This window comes from Bombyx mori, chromosome 7, assembly GCF_030269925.1.
Source record: "Bombyx mori chromosome 7, ASM3026992v2".
Taxonomy (NCBI): Eukaryota; Metazoa; Arthropoda; class Insecta; order Lepidoptera; family Bombycidae; genus Bombyx; species Bombyx mori.
The window spans coordinates 7633912-7660343 of record NC_085113.1 but is presented as its reverse complement, the minus strand read 5'-3'; the positions used below and the strand labels follow the sequence as shown (position 1 = coordinate 7660343).

The following is a 26432-nucleotide window of genomic DNA, read 5'->3' as shown; positions in this document are numbered from 1 at the left end:
CAGAGAAGGTCTAAATGGTAGGTAAATATGAAAATGCTCGGAATTAAATAAAAATAACAATTTTGATTTTCCTTTGATGTGTCCCCCGTTGGACGTATTCCTCTTGTTTGTTTTAAGTTTATTTTATACAGAAGTTGAGGTCTATTATTTATCGATTGAGCACTACGAAGTCTGCCGGGTCAGCTAGTTACAAATAATAATTTTAAACAAAGGTATCATTAGTACTATCGTCTGTCTTCGTTTTCAGAAGCGGTCTCCTAACACCCAGTATATTAAAACACTTAAATTATCGTAATTAGGTAAAAAAACGGTTATTTTTTAGCTTCCGTTGGTAAGTTCTTAATGATATGTGTTTCCGACGTAAACAATAAAACACAATCTTTCATAATGTCGGCAAACCCAATATATGCAAACCGAAAGTCAACTTATGCGCAATAACCTAAACATGTACTTTGATTAAACAGATGGCGTTACTCAAATCACGTGCTAACAGACTGTGCTAATTATTATCCGACATGACATGTCACATGAGGTACATAGCTTAATTAAAACTAATATTCTGTGCGATCGAATCGAATATGTTAGAGGAAGTCTGAAAGTGGCACCTGTGACAGAAAAGCTGAGAAGTGCGCGTTTGGGATGGTATGGACATGTGATGAGACGAAATGAAAATGAGGTTGGTAAGAGAGTGTTAACTATGAATGTGGAAGGTTAAAGAGGAAGAGGTAGACCTAAGAAGAAATGGATGGATTGCGTGAAAGAAGATATGTGTAAGAGGGGAATGAGCGAAGAAATGGTATATGATAGAAGAGTATGGAAAGAGAAAACATGTTGCGCCGACCCCAGGTGACTGGGAGAAGGGCAGGATAATGATGATTCTGTGCGATCGAAATTTGACAATTAAAGTATCTTAGACTGTAAATTAATCTGTTCTTAAGAAATAGCATAATTTCAGCGTAACAAGGATAAATATTCATACACATAAACAAAGAAAACATTTCAGAATATTGCGTGGGTACTTCACAAGCTCTCCTGTTTATATCCAAACATTTTCTTTCTCAATGCCAGCTAGCCGGCTTAAGAAGTGCGTGCAATTAGTTCTTATAATTCGAGCTCAAACATAAACAGAGATTATTTTTAAGTGCTCAAACAAAGCAACCACTCGAAATACATTTAACCTATCATACATTATCGCACTACCACTCTACCGACAGGAATAAACTTGATATTCATTGAACCAATCTTACGGGTTAACGTTTTGCGTTTTGACCTTAACTTTTTTCCCTACCTATTCGCTGGTCCTACCACCAGCCTAAGGAGCTATTCCAGCTAAGCCCGGGTAGATGAGCTCACGGGTTCAACCTAGAAGAATTTGACAACAGTAGCCCAAGCAAGAGCAGTGTTTCGCCGAATCTGCCACGGAATCGACATCGCGACCAACTAAGAAGATCCGGCGAGAAACTCAGTGGGCTGTGACTTTAACATGACCCTTAGCGACTTACGTATGTGCAAATTCTCAAACTAATTCAAGGAGAAAACACGACTGCTTAACATTATATTACTAAGCGTTCTCGTTTTAAATGTTGTAATAAAAATTAAAATTAAGTAATATCCCGTGTCGCAGATATAATTAAAACTGTTTTTACGATTTCATCCATGCATTTTTTTTTTTTTTTTTTTTTTTTTCCGACGCTTCGAATAGCTTACAGTTTTTGTGACTACGGACGAGTCAGTCGTATGTGAGGGGGTAAAAATAGCTTTAATCGTATTTATTAAATTAAATTTTCTAACTTATTCATCTTCAAATACTTATGCACTCATCACGAGATTATAAAAACTATTTATCCAATAGACTTTTACACTTTGCACAGAAACGCTCTTTATGGTGTAGACGCTCAAATAGAAACTGATTTTACGTAAATTCTATCCAAAATGAATTTTCCATCTACCATACCATTGCAGCAATACTAACGCATAACAAAAGTTGTCGTACTAAATGCTACAGGATTGGTAGTTTATGGAACAAAGAGTGACACAAACTACTCTTTATCATAGAAAATTCAAAATTTTACTGGGGATAAGGCGTCTTGTGGGCAGGGATAGATACCACACTGCCTATTTCTGCCGTAAAGCAATAATAGCTTCCAGTTTGGACGGTGAAACAACCGTTGTACTATAAAATTCAGACTTAGAGCTCATGTCTCAAGCTGGGTGGCGGCAATTACGTTGTTGATGTCCAGGGGCTCCGATAATCACTTAACACCAGGTAGGCTGTGCTTTTATCCACACATGTAAGTAAGGAAAAAAACGCGTTCCATTATTCGTGAATTATAAATTTAACTTAGGGCGAAACCGCTAGTCTTATAAAAATATTATAAAGGTTGAGTTATACCTTGACATTATAAGCTTGAGGCCGCGTACCCCCTAAGCGCGGATACCTCGTAGAAAGTTAGGCATCTGCCGAAAAAACAATTCTTAATATTAAAGAACTTCGAATAAAAAGACTTACAAAACCGAAGACACCGGGAGTTTTTCGCGAAAACAAGTCTAACCGAAAAATAAGCTTTTCATTAAAACATCGAGAGCTTTTCTATCTTCGTATGAATTTCTAATTAACAATGAAATTTGGCGCACGTACCTCGTCCGCGGTAGCTTAGGGCAGGTAAGATGTAGGTCAGACGGTCGGGCAGCCGGCTCATTCAGCATTAATGCTTATTGTGCCGTCTACGCTCAGCTAGAGCGTGCATAATGCCCGTGCACATATGTAGCACTACTCGCTTACAATAACAATTCATCGCGTGATACAGACGTGATTTTTTTTATGTAAACAAAAATAGGTCGAATTATGCCATGAAGCAGTAATGAGTTTCGGTTTGTAGGGTGCGGGGCAGCCGTTGTAACTATACTTGAGACCTTAGAACCTTAGAACTTACATCTCAAGGTGGGTGGTGCATTTACTTTGTCAGTAGGTGGGCTGTGAGCTCGTCCACACAACTAAGAAAGAAAAAAAAAGCGAACTGAGATTACTAGTTAGGACAGAACCGTTTTTTTGGCATTTAAAGTCTATATTCTCACAATTTCCATAATTTAAGCCAGGGGATACAATAAAAACAGCAATAACATAACACAGCACGTGAACTTCAAATGTACTCTATCAGATTATCATCTAAGATGTTAATAATTAGGATTATAAGTGCGAATGTCGTTGTGAATAGAGCCGCAAGCATTGGACAATAGCGATATGGCAGCAGAAGATGGAATGAAATGGTATAAAGTCAAACTTAGGTGGGCAGCGGCTAGGCTGGTAGGCAGCGGCTTGGCTCTGACCCTGAAATTGCTGAAGTCCATGGGCGACGGTAAACACTCACCATCAGGTGGGCAATAAAAAGAAACTCATACTAAATTAGACTTTGTTGGTTTTCTATTCCCGAGCATTCTGTTTAGTAACTATCCCTTAGATCTTTTAGATCTTTTTTAGATTTTTTTTTAAATCCTAAGATGGATGGCTGAGCTCACATTCTACCTGGTTTTAAGTGACCACAAAAGCCCGTGGACATCGACAACGTAAATGCCTCCACCCACCTTGAGACATGAGTTCCAAGTCTCACTTAATACCAAGGCGATCACTTAACACCAATTGGAAGGAAAACGCTTTTGTTCATCTAACGAAAAACGAATTGTAGATTCAAAGCATAGTTTGGATTTTAGAGATGCCGTTAAAGATACCACGTCCGTCCTTAATACGGTTCCAAACTTAACCTTATTCATGAACTTTTAAAATTTACGACTTAAGCGGTAAAATGTTTTTTGAGTGATTTATTCGAAAATCTCACTAACTCGTTCAAAGAACTCTAACTAAATATTGCAAAAATTGAATTTTTCATACTTTGTTATATAAAAAAGTCGTGATTCAATAAATGTGATACGCTCAACGCACCCCCTAAATCCCACATGAATGGACCACACCGGCATGCCGTCGTACTATCAATAATCCAGGACACCAGCCGGCTCCGGCACAAAGTTATTATTATTAATATAAAAAAAACACCTACCATGGGTACATGTTTCGATTAAAATGAAAAACAAAAATAGCGCATCATTATCGAGATGTCAATATTCTTTTGACGTTTAAAGTTTTATTCGTTCCATCCCAATCGATAATCATTCGATAATCTTTTTAATGAACGAACATCATCTTAGCTTCATATTCTTCGTGCTACCACCACGAACCAATCGTACAATGAAACACCTGTCACAGCTATTATTATTTTGATATTTATAATTTTAACAACATTACTTTCGTAATATTTATTCCATATTACATTTGTTGGGTATTCTGCTTCTATTAAGTAAATACGTTAAGGGCGGTTTAAAATGCGAAGACTTCTTATGAGTATTTCCGACAATAAAGACACGAAGTAAAGCCCTGCTGGTCGCTTCAAGAATTATCTTATTAAAACTGTCCAAGCGAGTTCGAGTTTTAATAGTAGAATACACAATTACAACAACAAAGACATGTGCTTCGTTATCTCTCCAGGTGGGAACATTCAATCTGGCTTAATAATAAATTTTCCAGGCTATTTGGTTTATGGAAACTTTCAAAGGCTTCAATGCGAGGAAAAATTTGGTAATGTAATTTCGGCTCGGTTTTGTTACATTCTTCTTTGCTCATAACACTTGTTTATAGGCCGGTGAAGGAATGTTTGGATTCGGTCCATGTTTGGTCTAATAAATTATTCAATGCAACAAAAGTTTTTCTTTGTTTTAGCTGATTAAATTCAGTAAGCAAGGCCCTTCCAAATTCAGCATAAAATCTTAAATATTCTTTGAATAACAAACAAGGTTAAACAGTGTGCAAAAAATTCTACGAATATTGAAGTCGGCCAATTAATAGAAAAAGGCCAAAATAAGTGAAAAAATCATTAAAAAACTATAAATATTGAACAAACGCGAACAGAACTGAAACAGACCCCAGATAAATTAACAAAAGTGTTTTTTATTTAATGTGTAAATAGCTTATCTTAAATTAAAGTAAAATAAGGGCAAAATATTCACCGTTCTCATACACAAATCACACACATTTTAAAGAAAACAAAATCGTTCATTTTGGTAACCCTAAAGATCAGTATAAATGGGTTGGTCATAAACTTTAATCTCCGGCTAACCAAAATAAAGGGTATATTTAGCTAGCTTGATCCGCTATGGGATGTCATATGGTAAAGTAAGGGATATCCTTACCCTGTAAGTGTTTTGAACACTAATGCCTGTAAATACTTATTAAGTGCTTTTCAGCCTTAAGTATGATATGCCCATAGTAGAGGTGTGACAGCCGGATATAACCCAAAAGGGCAATCTCTCTTCTAATCTGTGTTCCGAATCACACATATTCTAAGTCCCATCAAATTCCAGTTTGTGACATTACTAGGTTTTGTGAAACATGTTCGTCTTTTCTTCTTAATTTTTAAAGAGACGTTCCAGTGTTAAAAATTATTACTTTTTTTAAAAATTCAATTTTAAGAACCCGCATAACAATGCGTAACGTTCGTGTGTGACCCTTTGGTCTTGTTGGATTGCGATGTCTGCCAATCACAATTAAAAACAACTTTGGTTTGGTTACTAAATGAACTACAGAATTTGATTCCTTCATCCTGGAAGTCACATGTGAACGTCTATTTTGTATAAATTTCACTCAACCTCATTTTCAAGAAAAATTAGTGACTGCTTGCGGAATTCGAACACTGGCACAGTTGCATCGTTCTTTCTTTTTTTTTTATTGCTTATATGGGTGGACGAGCTCACAGCCCACCTGGTTGCTAAGTGGTTACTAGAGCCCATAGACATCTACAATGTAAATGCGCCACCCACCTTGAGATATAAGTTCTAAGGTCCCGCAGTATAGTTACAACGGCTGCCCCGCCCTTCAAACCGAAACGCATTACTGCTTCACGGCAGAAATAGGCAGGGTGGTGGTACCTACCCGTGTGGACTCACATGAGGTCCTACCACCAGTAAGCTCGTTGTAAGTGTACCGGACGTCGTATTCTTTAGGCCACGATGACTTCTAAATATTCACTGTAGAATCTCTATAAAATTGTCATAACATATAAATCGAAAAACAATTGCTACAAGTATTATGTTTGCTTCAGTAAACGGCCAAACAAGATAATGCAGTCAAAATGGAGATGAAAAAAACAGAAAAAGCCGGCAGCTTATCGCCAGTTAAGCCGGCACTAAAGAAGGAAGACGACGGCAAAAATTCCAGGTCGAGCAGCAGATCAGAAAAGGAATTGAAACTACCACCTGAGAAATCGCCTAGTGATGACGCACCAAGAAGAGAGAGACGCTTGTCCAGGGCGAGCGAGAGTTCCAAAGAAACATTAGAAAGGTTAGTAAATAGTTTTTTAGTAGTTAGTTAAATGCTTGCCGGTGCCAAAATGATGTGAACTTAAAGATAGGATTATATATTTCTGTAACTATCAATGATGACTCCATCAAAACTAGTTCATATACAAATTAGAAATAATAGGTATTACAAAAATACTGTAACTATACCTGAGATCTTAGAACTTATATCTCAAGGTGGGTGGCGCATTTACGTTGTAGATGTCTATGGGCTCCAGTAACCACTTAACACCAGGTGGGCTGCGAGCTCGTACACCCATCTAAGGATTTAAAAAAAAAGGAAAATTAACATATTTTAGCACCACAATGATGTGAACTTAAAGATAGGATTATAATTATATTTCTGTAACTATCAATGATGACTCCATCAAAACTAGTTCATATATTATAAAAATTAAAAATAACATGTATTATAAAAATTGTAGAGACTACAACTACTTACTATGTTATCATAATCATAATAGGTTGGGGAAAAAGTCTTTTCGCATTATAATAATTATAATATAGTATAGTAGAGTATAGCATTATATATTATACCTAGTCAGGTCATAAATTCTGTCACATTTTTAATGTAAAATAATTGAAACAAGTTTATTCATTATGTAACCATTCATATACCAAACTGAACTTAACAAAACATAGATTCTTATGACACTAAAGTTTGTTCAAAATGACCTCCGTGATTTTGAATACAGGCCTTCAATATGCGCGGCCAGTCGTCTATCGCAGCACGAACGAGGTCCATCTCAATATCGGCGGCTGCCTTAATCAAGGATGTCTTGAGTGACTCCAAATTGGGATGAGGCTTTGAGCACGCCTTTTCCTCCAAGTGTTGCCATATCTTGTAATCTAACGGATTCAAATCTGGACTGGAGGAGGGCCAGTCTTCGTGCCGGATGAAGTCGATTTCACGCGCCGCCAGCCAGTCTTGTGTGCTCTTCGCTCTATGAGCTGGCGCCGAATCTTGTTGGAATACCCAGTGCCTGTTATTGAACATGGTATGAGAAACAGGTTCCACAAGGTTCGTCAGGACTGTATTTTGATACACAACTGCATTCGTTTTTACACCTTTCTCACAAAAATGTACCTCTGTTAAGCCCCAATAAGAAACTCCCAACCATACCATGAGCGAGGATGGAAAATGACCTCGTTGGACACGCGGAATACGGTTGCTCGCTTCTTCACTACTGTGTGCGTGCACCTTATCATTTTGTTTGTTGTAGCTCTCTTCTACGGTAAAAATTTTTTCATCCGAAAAAAGAATTTCCCGATATTTTTTTCCCGCGTACCGCTTCAACAAAGCGCGGCATCTCTTCAGTCTCAGGTCCATTAGACGAGCATTCAAACGATGTCCTGTTTTTCTTCGATATGCCTGAAGCCCTAAGTCTTCATTTAACACCCTTTCAACGGTGTTCTGCTTAACCCCATCTGAAGGGCCAACAGTTTCTGCTTACGTTTGGGATTTCTTTGAATTCGCGCCTTCACAGCTTTTATCACTGCTGGAGTCCTAACAGACCGAGGGCGACCACTTCTTGACCTGTCATCTACACTAGAGTCTTCATTGTATCGTTTGATGGTACGATAAACGAATCTTTTTGTTATATTCAAATTTTTCAGTATGTTAAAAATTTGAATTGGCGCGTAACCGCAACGATGCAACGCAATAACTGCAACACGGTCTTCTTTAAGCGTCCACTCCATATTAAAAAATGAGTAAAATTCTAAAGTATACATTTTTATTTTCATGAACAATTCGAAATTCGAATTCAATAAACTTTTTTGTGGCCAGCATTCTAAAAGAAATGTTTTTACTGTGTGACAATACTTATGACCTGACTAGGTATAGTATGTATGAACTTGTAATAAAATCTCTTTGGCTGTACTATTTGTATCTGGCTGGTTTTGGTATCATTAAAAGTTTAAATTTGAAAGAAGATAATTCCACATTTCCAAATTCCAATTCCAAATACCAATTTCCAAAATTCCAAATTCAAATTAGGAAAATGTGTGATTTTTATTTTTCTTTGAGTGAATCTCTCACTGAGTTTCTCGCCGGATCTTCTCAGTAGTTCTCAGTTGGTCGCGTTTCCGACCCGGCGGCAGATTCTGCGAAGCATGGCTCTTGCTAGGGTTCATGTTAGCAACGTCGCCAGGTTTGAGCCCCGTGAGCTCACCTACTAGTTAAGGTTACGCTGAAATAGCCTCTCAAGGCTATCAGCTTAGGTAGGAATAAAAACAAACAAACACAGGGCCATCTTCCGGGCTGATTTGTAAATCTAAACCATTCTCGAATCCACCTGAAAGTACACAGAAAATTTCATTAAAATCGGTCCAGCCGTTTAGAAGGAGTTGAGTGACAAACACACGCACAGAAGAAATATATATATATATAAAGATATAATCTACGTTTAAAATAACAAAACAATGCTAAACATAATGGGAAACGAATAATGTTAACTCAATTTCAAACAGCAAGGTTGCCGAGTTAAACCATTTTTGTAAACGTTCATTCATAATTACGAACGCATTAAAGAGAACTTTTGTTTCGCAGGTCCCGCTTTCCGAAGTTTAGGATTTATTTTATTTCGAAAAACATGACAAAAGCAGACGTAGAACAATGCGGCCCATGCGGCCCAACTTAGATGGGCTCTAGATAATTATGCTGTAGCCTCTCGTCAAATATTTCACATAGTTAGGACAAGGGTTTTGTATAACACAACAATGAATTAGTTCGGGCGGTTTCTGTCTAGTAAATTTAATCATTTTGTTTGATTTTTGCATCGATAAAAGAGCGAGCTAACTTTGTGTAAAGTGGCTCTTAAGTCATTTGTAAGATTTTTAAGATTGACATCTTTCAAGATGAGCTATCGTACCTGCCACATAAATAGATTGATAGTACATAAATACATTGTTACTACAACAATATATATGGAATTATCTTCTTTAAAATTTAAACTTTTAATCATACGAAAACCAGCCAGATACAAATAGTATAGCCAAAGAGATTTTATTACAAGTTCATACATACTATAATGCAAAAAGACTTTTTCCCCCAACTTATTAGGTATATTCATTCGAACTCGGTAAATTTTAATTTTCCAAATACGTAGTGGAGCGTACGAAAAAGCAATTAAAAAGTTTTATTAATGTACTGTAACAGACAAGCGTGAAAATAAAATAAAAAATATCGCTTCTACCAGACCTAGCTATGCTATGATTATTTTGTACTGAAATCTTAAACCCAAGCAAACGACTTTAATATTAAATAGGCAGGTAATATAACCCCCTTTCAAGTAAGCTTTGATTTTGATATTAGTTAAACAAGTTCAAAGAGCGTCTACACAATATTGTAACAGAGTAAGCCTAGCTTAACACAACATTGTATAATAATAAGTAATAAAACATTGTACTCACTCTTATATTGTTTACTCACTCTTTTGTTTTGGCAATTTCATTGGCAGCTGCAGTTTATACCTTTCTTGGTTTTTCTTAGTTTTTGAAGCTAACCTTAGTTTTGTTTTAAGTTTTATTGATCAGTATGTTATAGCCCGAGAGCCCGTGGGCTCTACCTGTATGTATTTGACCAGACCTGAATTTTCGTACATTGAGACCCCTATACCTACCATGCATGAGGTGGAGACTCATTAAGCTCAAAGTGGTCGACGCGCCGAGCGCTCAGGTAGGACAGGTACCGATTTTGACGGATTTTAAATCCATTTGACCACGTCTGCCGTTTTGAAATTTTGAAAATACATGATTATTATTATCGGAAAATAAGAATGGCAGACCATTATCGCGCATTTTACTTTGTGGCAGACCACTTTGAAAATGCTAAATTGCATTGAAAATGCAAAATTTTGAAAGTAATTGACTAGATCTGCCATTGATTTAATAATATGTTGTTTATTATAGTCTTAAAAACTTATATTGATCACGGCAGACCTCTACATTGCGTACATACATCAACATATAATAAAATCTTAGCTACTACCCGGCCAGATGTATATTATGTTTTCCGTTCACTGTTTTAGAGGAATATAATTTACTTGCGATTTACTTTAGCAATGTATTTACCGAAATTAATATTTTTTTATATTCTATATACTAAACTTCATTAGTTAGACAATAAAGAAGTGAATTTTTTATGGAATAATTATAAATAATATTCTTTATTCTTTATTTGTACACACTGTTAATATAATACAGTAATTGCGATAAGATATAAAAAACGGCGAGCTTAACTCAACAATTGAGTTATCTACCAGCTAACCGTTCTCAAAGAAGGAAAGCTTTACATGAGTGGGTAGATGAGTACAATCTAATTAATTTAATTATTTATACTATAGACATTAACAATAAAAATAATAAAAATAAACACTAATACATAATATATCAAACTATATACATACACAATTACACACATAAATATATACATACACGGTATACGGTATAATGCTGATCAAAAAATAATTCAATTCCTCATTTTTATCATTCAACATTTAACTTGCCAGCTATACAATGCCAAAAAATCTAGTGATGTAGATGATGGAAGGTTCCAGCTATTCGTTAGCAACTATAAATATTCAGACATCAATGAAAATTATAGAAAAAAAAATCAAAAATTTGAGGCAAGCTCAATACCACCGCATAAGAGTGAGCTTTATCAACAACTTTTGAGGGCCCACTATATTTCTTCTATTTGGAGAAATGCTTACAAAAAGCAACTCACAACTTTAGACCCATTGGAGTATGGTTGGATTGAACAGGACAACATATATGCCTTCAAAGGGTTCGAAGGTGACCAACTTCCATATTTTGTGAGTGACTTAATCACCAATGTTCCTGGTAAGTTGATAACAATTCTTTCTCGAACATGTTCAGATGAATTTACGTTCATTTTACAATTTATGTTTTATTTTTGCAGTATTCGATTCAATGGTTGATGAAGACGAGTCGCCTAACGATAAAGATGACTCCGATCCATTCCGATAGAGGCACCTGTCACGTGCGGACGTGCTCATCGTCCACTCGATCGCCCGGTCTTTGTTCGCCCGGCTTTTGTTAGCCCGGCCATTGTTCGCGCGGCCTGTGTTTGTGGTACATCTGCCGACTAAGTGCTCTTTCTGGAAGTTTTTATTTGTTTTGTTTCCTTTTGTTGTTTCTGTGTTCGTGGTACATCTGCCGACAAAGTGGTTTCCTGCAAGTATTTATTTGTTTTGTTTCTTTTCGTAATTTCTGTTTTGTTGTGCTTTTTCTTTGTCCTGTAGTAATCGCGCCGCATTGCCACCTGTGTTCAATAGAACCGCTCAGGTCCGAGAAGTTGGGACCTCGCCGCAAGGCGAGTGTTTTCAAGACCCGGGGCCGCCCCACCTGGGTACTCAGCGATCATGGACGCTGTATTCGCGGAATTCCTCCGACTTCGCCACCCACAGCTCGCCTCGGAGTTTTTGGCCTTCAAGGCCAATCACACTGCGAGCCCTCTCGAGGACTCCGCCGCGCTCGCTGCTCCTGCGTCGCCTGTACCTGCGTGCAGAGCTTCTGCATTGAGCACCGCAGCCTCTGTCGTGCCTGCCGCTCCCGTGTCGCCTATACTGGCGAGAAAAGCTGCTGCGTCGTCCGCCGTGACCATCGTTTCAGCTGAGCGATCATCCGCGGCCTCCGTCGCGCCCTCTAAAACACCTACACTTGCTCGTAGGTCGCCTGCACCCGCCTCCTCGTGCTCCGACTCTGACTCGGACATGGAGGTCGACCTCGCCCCCGCCTCATCGACGGATGGATTCACCCTGGTACAGAAGGGTAAGAAGCGTGCCGCGGAGTCTCGAGCTCCCGCGGCCGCTAAAATTAGCAAAGCCGTGAACGCGTCGCGCCCCCGCCCTCAGACTCCCGTTGCGCCCCCAGCCCGTGCCACTCCGTCGCCGCGTCCGGTGGCACAAAATAAAACCCAGACCCCTCCCCCGGTTATCCTTCAGGAGAAAGCAGCTTGGGATCGAGTTTGCCTGGCCCTTAAGGCCAAAAATATAAATTTCACGAATGCCCGTAACCTCGCGAACGGCATTCAAATTAAGGTTCAAACACCCGACGACCATAGGGCCCTCTCTTCTTACCTCCGTAAGGAGCGTATAAGTTTCCATACGTATACGCTCCAGGAGGAGCGCGAACTCCGCGTTGTAATACGCGGAATCCCTAAAGAGTTAGATGTAGAGCTCGTAAAAGCCGACCTGTTAGAACAAGGCCTACCAGTGAATTCTGTGCACCGTATGCACACCGGTCGCGGTAGGGAGCCATATAATATGGTTCTAGTCGCTCTCCAGCCTACCCCCGAGGGTAAGAAAATCTTTAACACACAGACCGTCTGTAGGCTCTCTGGTATCGCTGTCGAAGCCCCCCATAAAAAAGGCACTCCTAGCCAGTGCCATAACTGTCAATTGTACGGGCACTCTTCCCGTAACTGTCACGCGCGCCCCCGATGTGTTAAGTGTTTGGGCGATCACGCCACGGCCCTCTGCGCTCGCGACCAAAAAACCGCGACGGAACCGCCTAGCTGCGTCCTGTGTCGAACACAGGGTCACCCCGCGAATTACCGTGGTTGCCCCCGAGCCCCTAAAATAAATCGCCGCGTCGCCCGCCAAAACCGCCTCCGAGCTTCCGGCCCAGACATCAAAGCCTCGGCACCCTCTGCGTCGCAGGCTAAGCCAGCGTTCGTTCCGGCGGCGGTGCCCAGTGTCTCGGCCTGGGCAAAACCGCTGCCGTACACGAACACGGCTACAACTCCCTCCTCCGCGATTCGTCCCGCCCCCGCGACTCGTCCCTCTCCCGCGACTTGCCCTCCGACCGCGTCCGACAATCTCGCTTTAGCGATCGACTTCTTTCAGTCGATCAACTTTGAGCGCGTTAACGCTTTAGGCGACGCCATTCGCGCTGCCTCCACTGCACAACACTTTATCGCCGTTGTGCAGGAATACGCCGACGTATACGCGTCATTAAATACGTACGTCCCCCCCTCACTCCGCCGGTAATCAATGGCGTATATAAGTAGAATAAAGCCCCTATCCGTAACGATAGGATTTTTTAACGCTTACGGTCTCGCAAATCAACGTGATCAGGTTTCTGACTTTTTGCGTGACCACCAAATTGATATCTTTTTAGTGCAGGAGACCCTACTTAAGCCCGCGCGCCGTGACCCTAAAATCGCGAACTATAACATGGTCAGGAACGACAGGCTCTCTGCCCGTGGTGGTGGTACCGTCATTTACTATAGAAGAGCCCTGCATTGCGTCCCACTCGATCCTCCCGCGCTCGCTAATATCGAAGCATCAGTGTGCCGAATCTCACTGACGGGACACGCGCCGATCGTTATCGCGTCCGTTTATCTTCCACCGGATAAGATCGTTCTAAGCAGTGATATCGAGGCGCTGCTCGGTATGGGGAGCTCTGTCATTCTGGCGGGCGACCTAAATTGTAAACACATCAGGTGGAACTCACACACCACAACCCCGAATGGCAGGCGGCTTGACGCGTTAGTCGATGATCTCGCCTTCGATATCGTCGCTCCGCTAACCCCGACTCACTACCCGCTAAATATCGCGCATCGCCCGGATATACTCGACATAGCGTTATTAAAAAACGTAACTCTGCGCTTACACTCGATCGAAGTAGTTTCAGAGTTAGATTCAGACCACCGTCCCGTCGTTATGAAGCTCGGTCGCGCTCCCGATTCCGTTCCCGTCACGAGGACTGTGGTGGATTGGCACACGCTGGGCATCAGCCTGGCTGAATCTGATCCACCATCGCTCCCGTTTAACCCGGACTCTATCCCGTCTCCTCAGGATACCGCTGAAGCCATAGACATCTTAACGTCACACATCACCTCGACATTAGATAGGTCATCGAAACAAGTTGTAGCGGAGGACTTCCTTCACCGCTTCAAATTGTCCGACGATATTAGGGAACTCCTTAGAGCTAAGAACGCCTCGATACGCGCCTACGACAGGTATCCTACCGCGGAAAATCGTATTCGAATGCGTGCCCTACAACGCGACGTAAAGTCTCGCATCGCCGAAGTCCGAGATGCCAGATGGTCTGATTTCTTAGAAGGACTCGCGCCCTCCCAAAGGTCTTACTACCGCTTAGCTCGTACTCTCAAATCGGATACGGTAGTAACTATGCCCCCCCTCGTAGGCCCCTCAGGCCGACTCGCGGCGTTCGATGATGACGAAAAAGCAGAGCTGCTGGCCGATACATTGCAAACCCAGTGCACGCCCAGCACTCAATCCGTGGACCCTGTTCATGTAGAATTAGTAGACAGTGAGGTAGAACGCAGAGCCTCCTTGCCACCCTCTGATGCGTTACCACCCGTCACCCCGATGGAAGTTAAAGACTTGATCAAAGACCTACGTCCTCGCAAGGCTCCCGGTTCCGACGGTATATCCAACCGCGTTATTAAACTTCTACCCGTCCAACTCATCGTGATGTTGGCATCTATTTTCAATGCCGCTATGGCGAACTGTATCTTTCCCGCGGTGTGGAAAGAAGCGGACGTTATCGGCATACATAAACCCGGTAAACCAAAAAATCATCCGACGAGCTACCGCCCGATTAGCCTCCTCATGTCTCTAGGCAAACTGTATGAGCGTCTGCTCTACAAACGCCTCAGAGACTTCGTCTCATCCAAGGGCATTCTTATCGATGAACAATTCGGATTCCGTACAAATCACTCATGCGTTCAACAGGTGCACCGCCTCACGGAGCACATTCTTGTGGGGCTTAATCGACCAAAACCGTTATACACGGGAGCTCTCTTCTTCGACGTCGCAAAAGCGTTCGACAAAGTCTGGCACAATGGTTTGATTTTCAAACTATTCAACATGGGCGTGCCGGATAGTCTCGTGCTCATCATACGGGACTTCTTGTCGAACCGCTCTTTTCGATATCGAGTCGAGGGAACCCGCTCCTCCCCACGACCTCTCACAGCTGGAGTCCCGCAAGGCTCTGTCCTCTCACCCCTCCTATTTAGCTTATTCGTCAACGATATTCCCCGGTCGCCGCCGACCCATTTAGCTTTATTCGCCGACGACACGACTGTTTACTATTCTAGTAGAAATAAGTCCCTAATCGCGAAGAAGCTTCAGAGCGCAGCCCTAGCCCTAGGACAGTGGTTCCGAAAATGGCGCATAGACATCAACCCAGCGAAAAGTACTGCGGTGCTATTTCAGAGGGGAAGCTCCACACGGATTTCCTCCCGGATTAGGAGGAGGAATCTCACATCCCCGATTACTCTCTTAAGACAACCCATACCCTGGGCCAGGAAGGTCAAGTACCTGGGCGTTACCCTGGATGCATCGATGACATTCCGCCCGCATATAAAATCAGTCCGTGACCGTGCCACGTTTATTCTCGGTAGACTCTACCCCATGATCTGTAAGCGGAGTAAAATGTCCCTTCGGAACAAGGTGACACTTTACAAAACTTGCATAAGGCCCGTCATGACTTACGCGAGTGTGGTGTTCGCTCACGCGGCCCGCACACACATAGACACCCTCCAATCCCTACAATCCCGCTTTTGCAGGTTAGCTGTCGGGGCTCCGTGGTTCGTGAGGAACGTTGACCTACACGACGACCTGGGCCTCGAATCAATTCGGAAATACATGAAGTCAGCGTCGGAACGATACTTCGATAAGGCTATGCGTCATGATAATCGCCTTATCGTTGCCGCCGCTGACTACTCCCCGAATCCTGATCATGCAGGAGCCAGTCACCGTCGACGCCCTAGACACGTCCTTACGGATCCATCAGATCCAATAACCTTTGCATTAGATGCCTTCAGCTCTAATACTAGGGGCAGGCTTAGGGACCCCGGTAACCGTACTCGTCGAACTCGACAAAGAGGTCGACGTGCAACCTAACCCATGCATCAGCCCGCTGAGTTTCTCGCCGGATCTTCTCAGCGGGTCGCGATTCCGATCCGGTAGTAGATTCATTCGCGAAACAATTGCTCATGAGTTGTTAGGTCTCCTTCGGAGGCGCTCGGGCAGTTGTTAGCAAATCCCACCCCTCTTGGCTGAGCCTTTGCTCGCCCACCTGTCCTGGTGAAACTGGAAAGGCCTTCGGGCCACCAGTAAACTTTCAATCATAAAAAAAAAAAAAAAAAAAAAAAAAAAAAAAAAAAAAAAAAAAAAAAAAAAAAAAAAAAAAAAAAAAAAAAAAAAAAAAAAAAAAAAAAATGACTCCGATGATGATGATGATGAATGAAGATTGATATATATATATATAATATGTAATGCATGCATGATATATTTTTTTAACTGATTTAACACTTTTAAATTTTGTCTTGACGAAATAAAAATGAGGAATTCAATTCTTTTTTGATCAGCATTATACCGTATTATTTATAATTATTCACTTCTTTATTGTCTAACTAATGAAGTTTAGTATAAAGAATATAATAAAATATTAATTTCGGTAAATACATTGCTAAAGTAAATCGCAAGTAAATTATATTCCTCTAAAACAGTGAACGGAAAACATAATATACATCTGGCCGGGTAGTAGCTAAGATTTTATTATATGTTGATGTATGTACGCAATGTAGAGGTCTGCCGTGATCAATATAAGTTTTTAAGACTATAATAAACAACATATTATTAAATCAATGGCAGATCTAGTCAATTACTTTCAAAATTTTGCATTTTCAATGCAATTTAGTATTTTCAAAGTGGTCTGCCACAAAGTAAAATGCGCGATAATGGTCTGCCATTCTTATTTTCCGATAATAATAATCATATATTTTCAAAATTTCAAAACGGCAGACGTGGTCAAATGGATTTAAAATCCGTCAAAATCGGTACCTGCCGTGCGATTCTCTAAAATTCAAACAAGAACTCGCATCTCACTACGAAATTCTCCATCACTTCGCATTCGCAATGGAATGACCTTGATTTGGCATTCTGTAAACACTAATCTTAATTACCCTGCCTCGAGCGAAGTGAAGTGACAACGAAGTTTGTTTACAATACTACTAGGGATAGCCGTATACACGCAAATGTAAATCGAAGCTTACCGGTTTCAGTTTTTCTTTGTATTTAGAAGCATTCTGTAAGAAAATACTATGAATTTAAGCTTTGGTGTCTAAACCACATCTAATATATCTAAAAAGAAAATTAAAAGTCATATATTTGTGAAATTAATTGTAATTTCTGGCTGTACGCTAAGTTCCTTTGCGTGCACTGGCGAATACCAGAATTAAAAAACAAAATTTTAATTGTTTTCAAAACAATTTCGAGCGGTCGGAAGTTTTTATTTTGCTTTTTCTAGATTTGTTGTTACTTTGTGAGTGAATTTAACGTTAAATAAAAATTATGAGGTAAGTAAAAGTTAATTTGAGGCTATCAATGTTTCATCCATTCGTTTTTAATGTAAAATTTAAATATATTACCAACAGATTTAAAGAGCGTTCTTCTCATCCGACATTGGCGCAAATAGAGGCATTGATAAACGTTTTGGGTTAAAAGCTAGCGAAACAAAAGGATTAATCGAATCTCAAATGTTCAATAAGAGAACAAGGATATTAAAAAAATATAGGAACTAAATTCTCTTGTCAGTTAAGATCCATTCCCGGTGAGATATTTAGGACATGTTAACATATATTTATGTATGATATATCTATCTACTACGTTTTTATTGATGTTCTATTTTAACAGGGCATGAAGGTAATTTATTTGTATCTCAAATTCACCAACAAAAAAATTATTTTGAATTAAATAAATCAAATCATTAACAATTTAGGTTATTTAGGTATTGCAAGTTAGATTGATGTTGGAATGTATTTATTGATGCAGAGGTGACTGTATCTATGGTAAAGGGTGTGCATACTGGTACAGGGGTGGCAGGCAGTGCCAGAGTATTGACTAAACTGACATTATGTTGGCTAAAGGCTGCATACTCAGTTTAAAATAAATGAACAAAATTTTGGCATAACCTATTTTATTATATTTAAGGAACTACAACATATTGAAAATACTAATCCACATCATCAGAATATTGTAAGGAGAATTTATAGCCAACTCGGAAAATGTATCAGTATTGGAACAATCGCAAACATACAGGTATGTATGTTATACCTAATTATCTGATATAAATACCTAAACAAAACTTGCATTTTAAAAATTAATATTTATTGCCTTTTTAGCATTTCATCAAGAATCACCTATTTTGCAGTCATCATCCTCTAACTAAATGCAAGTAACTTCTACTTATTGTGATGCTACTACTAGTAGCTCCAGCCACAGTAGGTCTCACATGTTAGTCAAGAGATTGGGTTGATATGTGTTTATTCAGGTCAAAGTACCTATTCATTGAACCACCATATTAGGGACATTGATTTGTGTATAATGCTGTTACTTGTAAATAAAAACATTTTGTTGCATGTATTGTAAACATTGTATTTTACCTAACCTTGTTTTTAAATAAATTTATTATTTTTTTCAGCACCTCAACACCTGACCTGCTATTTCACCACTTTTACAATGAAAAGCAGAGTGTACTCAAATTACTGAGAGAATTTTGTGGATAGAGGAACTGCAGGTGAAGATTCAGGGTGTTCATATGTGTGTCGTCCAAAGCATTTTTGAACACAGTACCATATATAACTTAATGAAACTTACAACCATGGGGGAATGAATAGTCGACAATCTGCAAGAAGGATGAACTGTTGGTGGAATTAGCACATGCAGCTAGCAATTTTAAACCTGGATTTCCACATAAGTTACTGATGCAAACAAATTTCAAAATTATTGTATATAACTATTGAATAAAACTATTTTTATAAATCATTAATTTATATTTGAAGTTACTTCACACTATAAGTTAGCTAATTAGTAAAATTTAACAAAGTAATTCAACATGACCACCATAATGTACATGTAATCTCATCATCTGAAATCATGGGAACTGGCAGCTCTGCACAATTGCAAATGTTGTGCAAAACACAACACGCAACAACTATTTTTGCTATCTTATCAGGGTGGTAAATTGGCACCCTATAGATCAGCAAACACCTGAATCTACTCTTTAACATACCTATTGTTCTTTACACTGAGTTACGGGCAGTGGAATGAAGGAGGTGCTACAAAGCTTCAGGAGTATCTTCCTCCATATTAGCAATAGCTAGCTATTATTAGCAGGTATTGCTAGCATAGCATAGCATTATCGCCTATTTCTTGCGTGAAGCAGTAATGCGTTTCGGTTTGAAGGATGGGGCAGCTGTTGTAACTATACTGAGACCTTAGAATTTATATCTCAAGGTGGGTGGCGCATTTACGTTGTAGATGTCTATGGGCTCCAGTAACCATTTAACACCAGGTGGGCTGGGAGCTCGTCCACCGATCTAAGCAATGAAAAAAAAAATAGCAAAAGGTTGGAACATTGACAATATACAGAAAGCCCGAAAAGATGTTAAATAATTATAATGGTCATTACTTGCTGTCATTGACTAATCTAGTAGGTAGATTTTATTTTGTTTTGATTATAACTGAATAAAGTTTATTTAAGATAAATACTATATTTCACAATAACTTATAGCAATATACACAATTACAATTTAACTGAAATGAATACAATCTGAATACATAGGTTCTTAATACACATTTCGTTTATGGATTACATATCAGAATTTCGAAAAATATTAATAGCTTTACAAATTGTAAATTTCTTGCATGATATTCTTTGCGACAGTAAAACCATTTTTTATTGGTAGCAGATCTTTTTAAGGCCACCAACTTCCCATCAATACACCCAATAACCCAAAGGATTCTAAATTTTTCATAAAAACTGCAATATTTAGCATTACATTAATATTGGTAATTTTTTATGAAGAAAACATTTTTTTATTTAGCTTAAACCTCTCCTCCTCCTTGCATCAGTTTCCTCATTACTGAGGGTCGTGGTCATGGCCTTGAAACGGTTTGTTTTTTATAGTGCACCGCCATCTGCTCCTATTTAGCTTAAACCACCTTCTTCTTTTTTCTTTGCTTTTCCTTCAACTTTTGCCATTCTTGAGCATTCTGTGGGAATCTTAAATATTTATATATAGTTGCTGGGTTGTTCAGAGCCTCCACAACCTCAGATATACACTGGGATGTTTATGATTTTTTTGGTAACTTCAATTGGCCAAAAATAACAAGGTGCACAATAACTGAAACTAAGAAATAATCATTAAACAATACACATAGTTATTAGAGAATCTAATTTATATTCTTTCAAGATATTTTTGGTAGATTAGTTTAGTGGTATTGTTTTACAATAATGGGAGAGTTGGATATAAACAAATAGGCAAACTTTAATAATATGTTATAAAGTACCTATTTTGTACATAAAGACAAAATCTTACCACGTGGAATACCTACCTTTAGAAGAGTTGAAAGTCCTTTTCAATGGCTTTTAGTGGTCTTCATCAAAGGGTGTAATTCACACCCTAACTGGTTCATATGATCCTTCGACAATCTATACACTTTCTTTATACTTTTACATGGTCGTCATCTCAAGTTAAAAGTGATAAATTGTGAATTTCGTAGGCTTGTCGACGCATTTCACGCTGATCCGTAGCGTCAGCCTCTTTCAACAATGTTTTCAATAAAAACATACGCTCCACAAAGTATCGATGAAGAATAAAGTTATTTTAAAGTGCAATTTTGTTAATTAATAGTATTTTTTTAATAATTAACAGCGGTTTATAACGTTTTCGTATATTCTCACTTACAACAAACACTTAAAACACTAACTTTTGATTTGACAAATAAAATGATTTCGCGATGCGAAGTTCTTGCCGAAATTCGACGTGATTTACACTACAGAATGCCGTTTCAAACGTCAACTCATACATTTTAGTAAAAAAAACTCACGCTTGCTAGTTCAATTCACCCGCGAGGGGCGCTAGTGTAGATTCGGCACTACAATGAAATTTACAGAATGCCAATTTGAAAACTCACACCAAATTCACGTGCGAGTTTGTTAAACAACGCTTACAGAATCGCACGGCTGTCCTACCTGCCGTGCGATTCTCTAAAATTCAAACAAGAACTCGCATCTCACTACGAAATTCTCCATCACTTCGCATTCGCAATAGAATGACCTTGATTTGGCATTCTGTAAACACTAATCTTAATTACCCTGCCTCGAGCGAAGTGAAGTGACAACGAAGTTTGTTTACAATACTACTAGGGATAGCCGTATACACGCAAATGTAAATCGAAGCTTACCGGTTTCAGTTTTTCTTTGTATTTAGAAGCATTCTGTAAGAAAATACTATGAATTTAAGCTTTGGTGTCTAAACCACATCTAATATATCTAAAAAGAAAATTAAAAGTCATATATTTATGAAATTAATTGTAATTTCTGGCTGTACGCTAAGTTCCTTTGCGTGCACTGGCGAATACCAGAATTAAAAAACAAAATTTTAATTGTTTTCAAAACAATTTCGAGCGGTCGGAAGTTTTTATTTTGCTTTTTCTAGATTTGTTGTTACTTTGTGAGTGAATTTAACGTTAAATAAAAATTATGAGGTAAGTAAAAGTTAATTTGAGGCTATCAATGTTTCATCCATTCGTTTTTAATGTAAAATTTAAATATATTACCAACAGATTTAAAGAGCGTTCTTCTCATCCGACATTGGCGCAAATAGAGGCATTGATAAACGTTTTGGGTTAAAAGCTAGAGAAACAAAAGGATTAATCGAATCTCAACATGTTCAATAAGAGAACAAGGATATTAAAAAAATATAGGAACTAAATTCTCTTGTCAGTTAAGATCCATTCCCGGTGAGATATTTAGGACATGATAACATATATTTATGTATGATATATCTATCTACAACGTTTTTATTGATGTTCTATTTTAACAGGGCATGAAGGTAATTTATTTGTATCTCAAATTCACCAACAAAAAAATTATTTTGAATTAAATAAATCAAATCATTAACAATTTAGGTATTGCAAGTTAGATTGATGTTGTTGGAATGTATTTATTGATGCAGAGGTGACTGTATCTATGGTAAACGGTGTGCATACTGGTACAGGGGTGGCAGGCAGTGCCAGAGTATTGACTAAACTGACATTATGTTGGCTAAAGGCTGCATACTCAGTTTAAAATAAATGAACAAAATTTAGGCATAACCTATTTTATTATATTTAAGGAACTACAACAGATTGAAAATACTAATCCACATCATCAGAATATTGTAAGGAGAATTTATAGCCTACTCGGAAAATGTATCAGTATTGGAACAATCACAAACATACAGGTATGTATGTTATGCCTAATTATCTGAAATAAATACCTAAACAAAACTTGCATTTTAAAAATTAATATTTATTGCCTTTTTAGCATTGCATCAAGAATCACCTATTTTGCAGTCATCATCCTCTAACTAAATGCAAGTGACTTCTACTTATTGTGATGCTACTACTAGTAGCTCCAGCCACAGTAGGTCTCACATGTTAGTCAAGAGATTGGGTTGATATGTGTTTATTCAGGTCAAAGTACCTATTCATTGAACCACCATATTAGGGACATTGATTTGTGTATAATGCTGTTACTTGTAAATAAAAACATTTTGTTGCATGTATTGTAAACATTGTATTTTACCTAACCTTGTTTTTAAATAAATTTATTATTTTTTTCAGCACCTCAACACCTGACCTGCTATTTCACCACTTTTACAATGAAAAGCAGAGTGTACTCAAATTACTGAGAGAATTTTGTGGATAGAGGAACTGCAGGTGAAGATTCAGGGTGTTCATATGTGTGTCGTCCAAAGCATTTTTGAACACAGTACCATATATAACTTAATGAAACTTACAACCATGGGGGAATGAATAGTCGACAATCTGCAAGAAGGATGAACTGTTGGTGGAATTAGCACATGCAGCTAGCAATTTTAAACCTGTATTTCCACATAAGTTACTGATGCAAACAAATTTCAATTATTGTATATAACTATTGAATAAAACTATAATAAAACTATTTTTATAAATCATTAATTTATATTTGAAGTTACTTCACACTATAAGTTAGCTAATTAGTAAAATTTAACAAAGTAATTCAACATGACCACCATAATGTACATGTAATCTCATCATCTGAAATCATGGGAACTGGCAGCTCTGCACAATTGCAAATGTTGTGCAAAACACAACACGCAACAACTATTTTTGCTATCTTATCAGGGTGGTAAATTGGCACCCTATAGATCAGCAAACACCTGAATCTACTCTTTAACATACCTTTTTTTTTTTTTTTTTGTCAGGAGGAAATCGCCGGACTTCCGCCCTTCACTGGGGATGGAGGGCGGGGCATGTCGGAGTAGAACCGACTAAAACCTCCTGTCTCAACAACCAACGTCCAAACCTCGCATGAGACAAAACTCATGAAAAGGCAAAGGGGGGAAAGTGAAGCGTTTAGTGCAGAGCACATCTCTCCCATCACCCTCCCCCTCGGGACGCCGGACTGGCGGTTGTCGGCGCCACGACCACCAGCCCTCTCGGTCGGCAGGCTATCCGAAGCCCGCCTAGATGGCGCCGGTTAGAATGGTCTATCCTACGGAATACCCCGCTGGGTCAGAACCAGCGAGGGTTGAGAATAGCCGGCCTTCCATCACCCGGATGCTCATGCATAAAACGCGTGCAGAGCAGCTTGCACGTCGTCTTCTTAGGCCCCCTTCGCCGGTCCCCAGGCCGACATGTGAGGGGACCCGAAACACTTAGAGGGCCAGGGCTTGGGCGATATCCGCCTCCCTGGCCCCCGCTCGACGGCGGCGGGCCTGTGCGTCTCTCACGCGCCCCGCCGCCTCCTTCTGCGAGATGGTGCACTCGCAGAAGTCGACTTTAACATACCTATTGTTCTTTATACTGAGTTACGGGCAGTGGAATGAAGGCGGTGCTACAAAGCTTCAGGAGTATCTTCCTCCATATTAGCAATAGCTAGCTATTATTAGCAGGTATTAGCTAGCATAACATAGCGTTATCGCCTATTTCTGCCGTGAAGCAGTAATGCGTTTCGGTTTGAAGGGTGGGGCAGCTGTTGTAACTATACTGAGACCTTAGAATTTATATCTCAAGGTGGGTGGCGCATTTACGTTGTAGATGTCTATGGGCTCCAGTAACCATTTAACACCAGGTAGGCTGGGAGCTCGTCCACCGATCTAAGCAATGAAAAAATATATAGCAAAAGGTGTCATAAGGTTGGAACGTTGACAATATACAGAAAGCCCAAAAAGATGTTAAATAATTATAATGGTCATTACTTGCTGTCATTGACTAATCTAGTAGATTTTATTTTGTTTTGATTATAACTGAATAAAGTTTATTTAAGATAAATACTATATTTCACAATAACTTATAGCAATATACACAATTACAATTTAACTGAAATGAATACAATCTGAATACATAGGTTCTTAATACACATTTCGTTTATGGATTACATATCAGAATTTCGAAAAATATTAATAGCTTTACAAATTGTACATTTCTTGCATGATATTCTTTGCGACAGTAAATCCATTTTTTATTGGTAGCAGATCTTTTTAAGGCCACCAACTTCCCATCAATACACCCAATAACCCAAAGGATTCTAAATTTTTCATAAAAACTGCAATATTTAGCATTACATTAATATTGGTAATTTTTTATGAAGAAAACATTTTTTTATTTAGCTTAAACCTCTCCTCCTCCTCCTTGCATCGGTTTCCTCATTACTGAGGGTCGTGGTCATGGCCTTGAAACAGTTTGTTTTTTATAGTGCACCGCCATCTGTTCCTATTTAGCTTAAACCACCTTATTCTTTTTTCTTTGCTTTTCCTTCAACTTTTGCCATTCTTGAGCATTCTGTGGGAATCTTAAATATTTATATATAGTTGCTGGGTTGTTCAGAGCCTCCACAACCTCAGATATACACTGGGATGTCTGGGACAAATGTGTTCTTATATTTTCTTTTATGATTTTTTTGGTAACTTCAATTGGCCAAAAATAACAAGGTGCACAATAACTGAAACTAAGAAATAATCATTAAACAATACACATAGTTATTAGAGAATCTAATTTGTATTCTTTTAAGATATTTTTGGTAGATTAGTTTAGTGGTATTGTTTTACAATGGGAGAGTTGGATATAAACAAATGGGCAAACTTTAATAATATGTTATAAAGTACCTATTTTGTACATAAAGACACAATCTTACCACATGGAATACCTACCTTTAGAAGAGTTGAAAGTCCTTTTCAATGGCTTTTAGTGGTCTTCATCAAAGGGTGTAATTCACACCCTAACTGGTTCATATGATCCTTCGACAATCTATACACTTTCTTTATACTTTTACATGGTCGTCATCTCAAGTTAAAAGTGATAAATTGTGAATTTCGTAGGCTTGTCGACGCATTTCACGCTGATCCGTAGCGTCAGCCTCTTTCAACAATGTTTTCAATAAAAACATACGCTCCACAAAATATCGATGAAGAATAAAGTTATTTAAAAGTGCAATTTTGTTAATTAATAGTATTTTTTTAATAATTAACAGCGGTTTATAACGTTTTCGTATATTCTCACTCACAACAAACACATAAAACACTAACTTTTGATTTGACAAATAAAATGATTTTGCGATGCGAAGTTCTTGCCGAAATTCGACGTGATTTACACTACAGAATGCCGTTTCAAACGTCAACTCATACATTTTAGTAAAAAAAACTCACGCTTGCTAGTTCAATTCACCCGCGAGGGGCGCTAGTGTAGATTCGGCACTACAATGAAATTTACAGAATGCCAATTTGAAAACTCACACCAAATTCACGTGCGAGTTTGTTAAACAACGCTTACAGAATCGCACGGCTGAGCGCTCGGCGCGTCGACCACTTTGAGCTTAGTGAGTCCCCACCTCATGCATGGTAGGTATAGGGGTCTCAATGTACGAAAATTCAGGTCTGGTCAAATACATACAGGTAGAGCCCACGGGCTCTCGGGCTATTAGATTTGATACATCATTTT

The 26432-nt window shown here is 38.9% G+C and overlaps 1 protein-coding gene and 2 long non-coding RNA genes across 8 annotated transcripts in view; 2 read left to right on the top strand and 1 right to left on the bottom strand.

Annotated features, from left to right (window-relative positions):
• The window catches only part of LOC105842367 (uncharacterized), a 102736-nt gene that overhangs the window by 39422 nt on the left and 36882 nt on the right, over positions 1 to 26432 (top strand). Inside the window, exon 2 of the mRNA XM_012694908.4 lies at positions 6147 to 6385. Within this exon, the coding sequence (XP_012550362.2) occupies positions 6177 to 6385 (209 nt within the window). The 5' untranslated portion in view covers positions 6147 to 6176. The remainder of the gene's footprint in view (positions 1 to 6146; positions 6386 to 26432) is intronic.
• Positions 17226 to 23432, top strand: LOC110386752 (uncharacterized). Of its 5 annotated transcripts, none has more exons than XR_005244872.2 (6): positions 17226 to 17761; positions 17840 to 18015; positions 18396 to 18503; positions 18886 to 21956; positions 22035 to 22693; positions 22777 to 23432. It is a non-coding gene; the product is annotated as an uncharacterized LOC110386752 (long non-coding RNA). The 5 variants fall into 5 exon arrangements; XR_009973517.1 differs by having other exon boundaries at positions 18587 to 21956; XR_005244873.2 differs by having other exon boundaries at positions 17840 to 18503; positions 18587 to 21956; positions 22035 to 22211; positions 22586 to 22693.
• LOC119628715 (uncharacterized) lies at positions 23416 to 26412 on the bottom strand. 2 transcript variants are annotated; one of them, XR_005244876.2, is made up of 3 exons: positions 25646 to 26300; positions 24285 to 25443; positions 23416 to 23675 (listed from the first exon to the last, which is right to left on the bottom strand). It is a non-coding gene; the product is annotated as an uncharacterized LOC119628715 (long non-coding RNA). The 2 variants fall into 2 exon arrangements; XR_009973518.1 differs by having other exon boundaries at positions 23416 to 25443; positions 25646 to 26412.